The sequence below is a fragment of the Gastrolobium bilobum genome, unplaced genomic scaffold (genome assembly GCF_033153095.1).
Source record: "Gastrolobium bilobum isolate Gb01-03AN ecotype WA unplaced genomic scaffold, APGP_CSIRO_Gbil_v1 utg15090, whole genome shotgun sequence".
NCBI lineage: Eukaryota > Viridiplantae > Streptophyta > Magnoliopsida > Fabales > Fabaceae > Gastrolobium > Gastrolobium bilobum.
Genome location: NW_026898506.1, coordinates 157,678 through 170,302, shown reverse-complemented (window position 1 = coordinate 170,302; position 12,625 = coordinate 157,678). Strand labels below are relative to the sequence as shown.

The window sequence follows — 12,625 nt, the reverse complement described above, 5'->3', positions numbered from 1 at the left end:
TCAAGATTTGCACATACTTTTCTTTCTTTTTCTTTCCTCAAGAATCCACTTTTTCTTTAAAGATTTCCAATCGGTCTCAAATTTCTCACTAACCCTCCTTGCAATCATGTGAATCTCACTCCTCAAAGGGTATAGCAATGCATAAGAAAATGCAAGCCTCATATCATCTGCAAATTCCTTAGGTTTGTAATATAGATAGTGGTTCAATTTGACCTCAATATCCTTCAAACCTATTGGCTTTGATACAGATTCAGGGTTATCATTAAACTCTAAGACCTTAACATCAAGAGCTTGTTTGAAAGCCCAAGCATCTCTTCCTTCCTTCAACCTTTTCAAGATCACCCAATATTGCATTTTTTTGTTTCTGTCCATGCTTTGTTTCTTCTCTTTCTTGCACTCTGCACCTTCCTTCTTCAACTCACAAACTTGGGAAGCTGCTCTTGACATTATTTTGGAGTTTTCCGGTCCGAAGCACCTTCCTTCTCTTGCACTCTGCACTCTGCACTTTGTTGGTCGGTGTTCATGTTCAGTAGTCGTTCTGTTCATTCTCAATGGCGGAGAAATTTCAGAAGCATCTTTTCTCATTTTCTTGTAACGATAATGAGCGATGATCTCCGTCTGTAGGCAGTCTTCTTGGACCGTTCTTGAACGTTTTGCACCATTCAAGTAAAGCTTAATCACACGTGACTTTTGGGGTTCAGCCATTGAAGAGCGTTTGAAAGGAAAACACAAGAAAAAAGAAAACAGGATTGGTGGAGGGTGTTAATATCATTATACAGGATTGGTAGAGTGTCTTATATAGTATTAGGATACTTGGCAAACAAGTAACAAAATGGAGATACTATTGATATTATTCCTTATTTTATTTTTATCTCATCAGCGTCTATTAGTAATTAAGCAGGTATTCAAAGAGTTATATATATTTCTTAAAAATTTGATTATTTGATTATATCATTATTTTAAAATCACAATTGATGTCCAATCTTTGACATTAAAATTCAGATAACAAAAAATCACAATAATATCCATAGTTTCAAAAATATCTTTGATTTTTAAAGGGGGGAAATAAATATTATATTGAATAATCACAAATCGTCCACATACATTCTAAATAACATAAAAATAATACAATATTAAATAACCACAGATTGCTAAATTAACAAACCTGTAAAAGGTGGGCTGGAGAACTTTTAACTTTTTTTAAATCTAAATGATAAGTAAAATTCGAATCTGAATAGCTTGTTATATTTACTTATTCAATTTAAAATAATAGTAAATACTTTTGTTTTAATTTTTCTTATACCCTTTTGATTCTTTTGGAGATATTCCAATTGATTCATCGTTTCGCGACTAATTCGATTCGGAGCGGGTCCCAGGATGAGCCCGTTTGGATGGACTTTTTTTTATTCAAAAGCTGCTTTTTTAAGAAAAAAAAGTCCTTTTCGAAAAAAGTCTGTTTGGATGTCTGCTTTTAAAAAAAACAGAAGTCATAAAAAAGCTAAAAACTTACTTTTTTCAAAAGTTAAAAATTTTAACTTTTAAAAAAGCAGAAGTCAAAAGCCAAATATTTTTTTTTCAAAATTCAAATATTTTTTTCAAAATATAAATAGCTGTAACTTTTATAGAAAGTACTTTTAAAATAAAGAAGTGATAAAAAGGACTTTATTAAAAAGTCCATACAAACGCAGCCTAAATATGTCTACATTTCTATTTCCACTGTTGTTTGCCAAATTTAATCACCTTTTGCCTCTACCAACGACAGGGTGGGAATTAATTCAAGTTTAAATAATAAAATCTCGCATCAGTAAAAAATTAGATAAACATGAAACATATAGGAGAAATGATTAAAAGACACCTTAATATTTTTGAGTTGAGATTGTTACTGATTTTTTGCGTTAGACACATTGATGTGTGTATGATAATTTTTCTATTTTGGGCTCCTATGAATCAAACAATCAATTGTCAATTGACCTATGCCAATTAGATATGATTAGCTGGGCCGAATATTTGGAGATGATGGTAGATTGTGACAAACCCATATTATGGAATCAAAACTTTTCCACTTTTAATTGATAACCTCATAAATAATTGAAGAAATTTTTATTGTTGGTGATAAAGGTGGCAAATGGTCCCTGAAATCTGGCTACCTTATACTCTTGTTGATGATTAACGATGGCTGGTGACTTTGGCCACTAATGCTAATTACTGATCACCAAAACCTAACCACCCTCGTTGTTGTTGATGATTGAAGACATTCTCAAAATGTTTTGTTCAATGAAATATGACAATCATCATGCGGATCAAGTATTAATAGAGACTGCGATGAATTAAATTAGAAAAATATTAGCACTACACTCTTTGATTCTGTTATTAAAAGAAATTTCATGCTGACTCACCTATTAATAGACAATGGGATGAGGTTATCCAGGGGAGTTAACGGGTGATTTCACCTAATAATATTAAAATATATTGAATCAAATCTTGTGTGAGGCAAATTCTTAGAAAATTTTTGGAGAACAGAAAATGTGCCTCTTTTCTCGAACGAGAGGATTAGTCTCATCCTTCCTCCGTAACGAAGTTCAATGCACCTGCTGTTCTAATGAGGGGCTAGCCTACAAGGTCGTACCCCGAAGACAAGGTGACCGAAGAAGGTTGAATGGGGATACTTCCAGGTTATACCAATATATATATATATATATATATATATATATATATATATATATATATATATTGAAAAGATTGTTAAAAAGTATTTTGTTAACATTTTTTATTAAGATTCACAACATAATAGTATTAAGAGCACCACAAATGTAGAATTAATTAAGAGTAAGATAATGATAACGATTGATAATATATATATTTTTATAAAAAAACTCAAAAATATATGTTTTTGTGCCATTATTGTTTAAGAAAAAAAAAAACACAAGCATGCATATTTTAAATATTGAAAATACCTTTTTTATTACATTTAAGAGGAAGGTTATACTTACAACATATTTTTATTTATAATATTTTACAACCATATCTTAATCATTGATTTTCGCCAATTAATGGTTATCATTTATTGCGAATTAATAATTATTAATGAATTTAATTTGTGAAAATAATAACCGTTGATTGATGGAAATCAACGGTTAAGATGTGGTTGTAAAAGGTTATAAACAAAAATAGGTTGTAAGTATAACCTTCCTCTACATTTAAATGTGAATAATGGTAGCAAAGCCAACGCCTTCACTATTTCTTCTCACTCATTATGTATACTAAGGACCAAGGGTCTTTGACCTGAGCTTACATGTCTAAAATTGATTGTTGGAGTCAGACTTAGACTTGTATAAAAGTTCGTTTAATAAAAAGGTGTCAGGCTCTAATTCAAAAGCTCGATCTTGAAGTCTCTCAGGCTGGCCTAGTATATTAATTTTTATTTATATTTTATATTTTTTATAGTACTTGTAATAGCCTACTCTCTTTCTCCTTAATCCATTTCTCTCATTTTATTGGTTAAACAGACTTTTTGAATGATTTTATTCTATATTATGTTGTTTGGATATATATTGAATTTATGAATATTTATGGAATTACTAGTACTGTGATTGTATATTCTGTTTGGATAAATTTTTATTGCCTTAATTTTTTTAAACAGATTAAACCAGACTTTTATTTTTTGAGAATAAGTCATGCCACCGGCCGATAATTTTATTCATAACAGATAACAGGCTTAGTCAGACTGATATATTTAAATACAAACTTAACTTTTTAAGATCAAAACTCAACTCGGCTGATCCATTAATATCACTACACTATTTTTATTTCGGTTGTAATATGATGGTGATCTGTTGTAGTTGCACTTCGTGATATGCTATTTTACCGACAATTTGTCTTATCGTTGACTATTAACGAAATTAAAACATATTTCTTATAATATCCAAAAAAAAAAAACATATTTCTTATGAATCCCTATCAAATACTTATAATAAAATACTCCAATCAAATAAGTCAATGAGATTTATGTTGTAAAAAATAAAATTATTTTTTGTATATATAAAAATATTTGTGGTTTATTTTTTTTCTCTTTTCTTTGTATAGTCTCACATATTTTTATGTGTATTAAAGTTAATTTTATCTTTTACAACATAAAAAATATTAAACTCCCATAAATTATATACTTGAAACCCTTTTAATTTTCTTCCGATGAATAAAAAATGGGTTTCGCAAAGTGGACGCCGCTATCAATTAAAGTAATAGATAATTATAATAATATACTGCTCCGACACTGTATACTACAGTAGCACTGAAAAAAAAATCAATATAGAAAATATTTTTGCAGTTAATGCAGATAAGTTATCTGCATTTATTTCCAAAACAAAATCGTTTTGGTATTGAAATCTTAAAAAATTATAAATATAAATACTATTATAACCCTGAAATAAATTAAAATTACAAAATACCATAATTTCCGTCTCAAAACGACGTCATGTTAGACTTACTGCAGATAACTTATTTACAGTGTATGTAGAAAACGAACCCTATAACTATATATTATGGGTGGTTCTTTGAAATTAGTGTCCGAAGTGCAGACATGCTCAAATTAAGGTATAATTTTTTAATTTTTATTTATTTATTTTACGATCGGCGAATTGGAATCTTCTCAGCTATTTATTAACTTCCATAATGATTGTGGCACTTTCGTTAGTTGATTGATTGACACTCCTGGGCGGTGGATGTATGATCAAACGATAATCAATTTTATATTCAGATGAGGCGATAGGGATTAATTGTTTGTTTAGTAAGAATATGCTTGAGGCATAGGACAATGATTCAATGAAATATCTTTGAATTATGATGAATTGGTAGGCACATATATCTAATAATTTTGTTGCGATGAAGGTTGCCTCAATTGGAATGCAATTTGAAATATTGCATTGTGGCGATATTTTTATCCAGGAGAAATATATTAGGGGTGAAAATTATCAAGGAACATTTCACATCTACGAGTCTCTAGCATCTAATTGGCATTCTTGCAGCCAGTCCCGTTATAGAAGAATAAGACCTACCTCATTCACACTTACTCTGCCTGGACTTTCCCAGATTTTCTTCGGGCGATCCCTGGACTCTTCGTGATGGGTCGCTACTACCAATACTGGAACAGTGATCATTTTGTTATTGTTAGACAAAAAAAATTATCATACTGCCACACAAACAGTAAATTTTGCCAAAATGCCACGTGACATATTTCGCTATACTGTGTAGCGAAATATGTGTGCAAATAATTCGCTACACAGTGTAGCGAAATATGCCACGTCAGAATGCTCAGAACCAAAAATATCATGTGTCAAAATTGGAGAAATTCGCTACATGGCATATTTGGTTCTGACATGGCATATTTCGCTAAACTGTGTAGCGAATTATTTGCATACATATTTTGCCACACAGTGTAGCGAATTTCTCCAATTTTGACACATGGCATTTTTGGTTCTGACATGGCATATTTCGCTAAACTGTGTAGTGAATTATTTGCATACATATTTTGCCACACAGTGTAGCGAAATATGCCACGTGGCATTTTGGCAAAATTTACTGTTGACGTGGCAATTTGATAAATTTTTTTGCCAAGAGTGGCACTTTGATCACTGTTCCACCAATATTACCACCTCGTGGTACTACCATTGTTGTAGTAGCAAGTTCTATGGTGCTAGCATATGCTAATTTATCATTCAAATGTAACTACATATCTCTATACAATCTACGTGAAAAATTATGGCGACCTCAGATTCAGTACACTTGTGCTTAATTTAAGTATCTATCTTTAGTTTTCTTGAAGGAAAACAAAATGACAAACTGCATAACCTACGAAAGTGTTCATTAGAGACAAAATTTTAACTATTTTGGAAGTTTTCTTTTGTCTTTGAAGGCCTTTGCATGTGTAAATGGTGCATAATAACTTACACATATCTCGTGGCTTTATTACCAACTTAGGATGCTATGAAGTAGTGTTTTAAAATTCGGACCAATTATTGACTCGATCGAAGTATTGAGTTATTGGTTTAATCGGATTCATAAAAGGTTATAAATATATTATTAATATAAAAAATTCACATAAGAAAATTATCAACAGGCTTAAAAAATAAATTGGTTCTCAATGATAGCAAATATTATACACTCCTAACTATAGACTATATCCTAACATTGGATTAAAATTACAATGTAAGCTAAATGCACATTTTGCGTCTTGACATAACACAGATAAACTAAATCATGATAACAAATGATAGGCATGAAATATACACTAAGGAGAAAATGTCCAACGTTGAGACGAGACCATCAATGTTTATCCCCATTTAACTTCTTGAGATCATTATAAGATGCAACTAAATTACACAAAAGAACTGCACTAATCCAAAATACATTTTTATTTTCACCTTACCTTCTAATCATATTTACAACAAAATATGAGCATGATTTAATTCAAGAGTTCTCAGCAACAACAACAACAAAAAAAGATTTACCAAAAAAAAAAAATTACCAAAAGAGAGAGAGTGTCAACTGGTCTAAACCGGGTCAACGAGTCTCGGTCGGGTCAATCGGTCTAAATCGAGCTTACAGTAGAACCGATTCAAATGGCCGCTTGGACCGGGGAATCCACTAGGTCATCAAGACCCGGGTCGACCCGGCCGTTCCGAATCGATTTTTAAAACACTGTTATGAAGAGTTCAACATCAACATGAAGAGCATCTATTTTTGATAGAATATGTTACGCGTAGAGCAATAAATATAAAATTGGATCAGAATTAAAGTAGTATGAGATAAATAAAATAAGAGGGAAAATAAAATAACACACACAAGACACAAGTATTTACGTGGTTCAACAATGTACCTAATCCACAGGCGAAGACATATAAAAAGGTATCTATTGAAATGAAGTATGGTACAAAAAGGTGAAAATAACTCAAGCACTCAAACCCTAATCCCAATATACTTAATAATCCTCACGAGATGTTACACAAAATTGGGTACACAAAGAAAACTATGTGAAAAGAAGTATTTAACTCTCACATTAATGTCCAAACAATAAAAACTACGCTTTTATTTGTAAGCAAGAAACAAGGGGAAATGATTACAATCCTTCAACGTGAAGGAATCAAAATCCAAAGAAAAATTATAGTTGCCCTTCATCTAAACCTCGCGGTTGTTTACTACACAAAGTTCATAAGTACTGAGATTGATAGGTGTTGCAACAAACATGTGAAGACTGCAACTGCTTTCTTTTTCTTATTCTTCTTTGACCAACACAACAAATCTCCCCCTCCATCAGATATGGGGGATAAAACAGCAAAATAAATTCCACCTTAAGAACTTATGATGCAGTCTTCTCCAAGAAATCCTGATAAAGAATTATGTCTTGAAAACACAAACCAAGTTCGAGCAGTGGTTGAACTTGGTTATTGTAATAGGCTTTGTCATAATATCTGCTGGATTGTCTACAATAACAATCTTTTCAACTCTGATAAATTTCTCAGATATAATGTTTCTGATGAAGTGAAACATGACATCAATATGCTTGGTCTGTTCATGATACATTTGTTTTTTTAGTCAAGTGTATATCACTTTGGTTATCATAGTAGACAACTTAATGGCTTTGTTCTAAGCCCAAATCTGAAATCAATCATCTAAGCCAGATGGATTCTTTCACTGCCTCAGTTAGCGCTATATATTCTGCCTCAATAGTTGGAAGAACAACCGTTGACTATAAAGTTGCTTTCCAGCCAACAACACATATTGAGAGAGTGAAAATATAACATGTCAAAGATCTCTTATCTGAATTGCCTGTATAATCCAAGTCCATAAAATCAGCAACACTCTCAAAAGTGTTAATACTACTACTTTCAAATACCAAACCAACATTTGAAGTACCCCGCAAATGTTGTAATATTCATTTCATAGCATGCCAATGTTCTTTTCTCGGGTTCTCCATATACTTGTCGACAACACTAGCAACATGTGAAATATCATGGTGAGTACATATCATTATAAACATAAAATTGCCAACAGCACTAGCATAAAGAATGCGCGACATTTGTTCTTTCCCCTTATCAATCTATGGTAACAACTTTGCTGATAAGCGAAAATGTGTAGCAATAGTGTATAAACTGGCTTTGAAATTTCCATCCTGAATAGCTCAAGCACTTTCTCGATATAATTTTTCTAAGATAAACAAAGTTTTCCTGCTTCACAATCTTGATGAATCTCCATGCCCAAAATTTTCTAAGCTGCACCTAAGTCTTTCATCTCGAACTCTGAGTTGAGTTGAGATTTCAACTTAGAAATTTCTGACATGTTATTAGCAGCTATCAATATATCATTAACATATAATAGCAAGTACAAAGGTAAGACATTATAATAACTCGAACTAGTAAAATGAGAAATTAGGAATTTTCCACGATTTAATGTATATTAACTAGATTAGAAATCTAATTATTAGAAATAAATCACTTTTCATATAAAAGTTCAATTACATAGAGTTTTGGGGTAAAAATGCGAATATGCAAAATTTACCTGAATGTTGTAGATAAATTAATGAAAGGCTAATTTATGATATTTATGAGATAAAAATCGCATGTGTAGAAATATTGAGATTGGCTAGAAAAGGATAAGAAACAAGGTTATATGAGTAAATGATCGAGTGTCCATATTTGACCAAAGTCAAAAGTGATTAAATCACTTAAAACACTCATATTTTCACACTTAAAAAAAGCTCACCATCGATTGTCTCTCTCAAAAGAACCGAGGAAGCCATAGTTGGAAGAGAGAAAGCTTAAGAAAATCACCATTTGAGCTAGAAGTCAATAAATCCAAAAGTTCCAACACCAAAAGTGCTTAGAATCTTCCCAAGAACAAAAATCATCTCTCATTTTCGAATTTGGAGTTTCATAGAGAAAGATGTCTTCTCTCAAGGTGTTAGGAAAATTCTTGAAATTTGAGTTTTGGAGGGTGTTTGAGCTCATTGGAGGTTGGTAAATCTTCCTCTAAGCATTCTAGTAGGATTTGTAGTAAGAAAACACTACTCTTTTCAAGTTTCCATGGATTTTTGACAAAACTAGGTTACATGAATAGTGCATTGCAAAAATTTATGGTATGAGTAGTTAGAGGTTGATTTGGATATGGTTTCCTTTGTTAAACGTGTTAGGAATTGGTTCTTGATAAAGAAAAGATTATGAAATCACCATTTGGATCACTTTGAAATTTGATCATGAATAAGTGTTGAGTTTTATGTCTTGAAGGCTTGAAAATGGTGTATTGATGATTGGTTTTGTGCTGTGATGATATAATGTTGGTCCAAGTGGTACTTTGGTTGAAGAATAACCATTGGAATTAATGTTTATTCAAGATCAAGCTTCTTGAATTTCTACCAAAGAAGGTAAGTCATGAAATTGATGTTTGAGGATAGAATCTCGCCAAATGCTCAATGTTTCATGCGTTGTATGATGTAATAATCATATTCCCATATTTTGTCATAGATTGCTTTGTTGTGGCTTATTGTGATTGAGGCTCTTAAAGCAAAAAAGAGCAAAATACGAAAGTCTACGAGGGGTAAACTTCTGGACCTTGGGGTTAGTCCTCTTGTGTGTTGCACCATGCTCCATTGGAGTAATAATAGATTGATAAATGTGCATGGTAGTATCATGGCATAGTAGAGTGCATTTTAAGATAAAAGACATATAATATGATCGTATGTATGAGATGTATCTCTGGGCAGTAGATTTAACTTTCCTTGGACATAGCCCGATGGGGACCTCCTTGGGATTTGACCCTATGAAACTTAGCAAAAGTTTCATGAAAAGACCATACCAGAGACATGATACGTAGCAAAAGTTTCATGACAGAAAAATACCAGAAATTGTAGTAACGTCCCTTGGACACAACCTTTATGGACTTCATTGGGATTCCTAAGAGACATAGCAGAAGTCTCTTGGAAGTTCCATCATATCAAATATAATGTATTTATGCTATGTTAAGATATTATGTATGCACAGTAAGTGAACTATAGGGAGGAGTGACCTTCCAAGGACCCTTAGTTTGTTGAGATTTTCATCTCATCCCGTGTTATGGGAAATACATTTCATGTACCTCCACAGATAGAGAGGGAGTTTCACTTGGCAAGAGACCAGTGTAGAGCATACCAAATAATATATGGATTTCTGTTTTATGTAGATATGCCATGTAAATAGATTTATTTTGAGTATTCATATGAGGATTGTTGCGGACTTAGCAAGTGCACCGGTCGTACAAGTAATATAATGTATTAAGTAAGAGATCGTTCCCATGAGGATTATAATTCAATCACTAGTTCACTATTTCTACTTAAGTTGGACAATCAATTTTGGATTTATAACAAGATTTGATTTAAAATAAAAATATTAAAATTAATTAAAAAAGAATGTAAAAATATTGATTACTTGACAGAAAAGAACGTAGCTAGGGTTTCGATTTCCCTCAACCTCTCTATTATATTTGAGTTCACTGTTTAAATTAATCGTCCTTAATATCAATTCAATCGATTCTTTTTAATTTTATTAGGATTAAATCCCTTGACATCCTAAATCTTTATAATCTTGTAAGAACCCTAGTTCCTCGGTTATTCTTCAAGAAAATAAGCATTACGTTCAAGAATCTCAAGATTGCATAAAACCCTATGTCTATCCTTAGAATCATAAAGATTACGATGAAATTATCAGATATGAATCATACACCAACATTCCTATTGTCATGCATTTACCTAAGATCAATCTATAAGATTCAAGCTCATAGAAAGCATTAAGAAAAGACAATTTCATTCATGATAAAAAGGAAAATTAACATAAAGAATTATTCAAACATAATAATTAAATTAAGTTCCATCTAACCCTAACTACTTTAAAAGAATTAGTCGGACATATTAAAATCAAGAGAGAAAGAAATTAAGAAATCTCCCCCAAACTCCATAGTTGAATCGTGAATATTCAATAATTTCAGTACAGACGATCCCGATCCGTCTCCGACCTTCACGAACATGAACTGGGTATTTCCTCTGCTTCTACTCCATAGTTGAATCGTGAATATTCAATAATAATGAATTATGCCCCAATTTGTCTTTTTATGGGTAAAGAACCTGTGCCCTAAGTGGATGCTTCAATTGGGCCTTGATGGGCACTTAAGCGCGGTGATGGGAGCTTAAGTGTCCATGGACATCCATGCAAATTAACGTAGGGGGCTTAAGCACGCTGTTCGAAGAGGAATTCTTTTACTTCAGGCGCGCTTAAGCCCTGAGTTGGGGGCTTAAGCTCTCTTAAGTAGAGACAATTAGAGATTTTGGGGGCTTAAGCTCCAAAATAGAAGCTTAAGCCTCCTCTTCAAGAACCATGATTTTTTCCATTTTTGCATTTGAGATCTTCATATCTTCAAGTTCTTGATCTTTACATCTCCAAACTTCATATTTGCTTCCATTTAATATCAATTACCTTCAAAATAAACAAATATCAATCATTTAATTCATACTTCACATAGTTCATATTTTTATATCAATAAAACCTAGTTTTCACCTATTTGACTTGATAATGCATGTAAATTTAGTCTATAAAACAAGATAAACTAAAGGTTTACCAATGATGTATATTTTGAGGCCTAGATGTTAGCTATGTGTATTTTGCATAATTTCAATGATGTATAATTGTTTAGAGAACAATGTATAAAGATTATGTGATTTTGAAAGATATTGAAGATGTACAAGAGACAATGATTATGTAGATGGATTATGTAATATGAACATTTGTGTTATTAATGTTCAACGAGACAATTATGCATATGGGACTTATGTTATTCCCTATGGAGAATCATGTAAGATACTTCATTTTGATGTTAAATATGGCATAAAGCCTTACTCAAGAAATCAATGGATGAATTGCATGTTTAAGCTTATGAATAGCTAAGTATATGCATATGTTGTATAAAATATCAATTATGTTCAAATTGGAGAGTTTGTGGGGTAAGGGGTTGATTTTTAAACCCCCAACCCAAAGCTGGATATTTTCATTTTCGACCCTGTCTTGAAATATCCAAATATTGGAAGTTCAATATCCGAATATCAGTATTTGAATATGGCCTCGATAAATATTCAGATATCCTGGGTGAACATAAGCAAAGCGGCATTTTTCAAAAGAAAATTAGCTTATATAGTTACCCATTACTTAAGACTTGATAATGCTATACTTTATAATGTATAGAAGTATTTAAGGGCATGTATGAAATTATCTAGAGTAAGGATGATGCGTGAGTATTAATTGAGTATGGTATTAGAATTGAATACAGAGTTTATTTATATTAAGAAAAGAAAAAATTTATTCGTAATTCCAACTTACGTTCGTTGTTTATTAATGAGCTTAATCCTATACGTAATAATAACAAATCGGTCTAGAACGGAGTCTTATAGCCATCAAAGAGCTTTCTAAAATACACACAACTGTCATAGCTACTTCTAGAATAACTATGATCAATCATAAAAGAATCAAACCGCTTATACCACTATCGTGGGGATTGCTTTAACCCATACAATGATTTATTTAACAAGCAAACATGATCTTCTTTTCCCTGAACA

General features: G+C 31.9%; 1 protein-coding gene across 1 annotated transcript; it reads right to left on the bottom strand.

The window, feature by feature from the left end:
* Positions 1–705, bottom strand: LOC133316954 (transcription factor GTE12-like). Its single transcript, XM_061518755.1, has 2 exons — positions 476–705; positions 1–328 (listed from the first exon to the last, which is right to left on the bottom strand). The coding sequence occupies exons 1-2, from the start codon at positions 703–705 to the stop codon at positions 1–3; spliced, it is 558 nt and encodes a 185-aa protein (XP_061374739.1).
* Between the last annotated feature and the right edge of the window lie 11,920 nt (positions 706–12,625).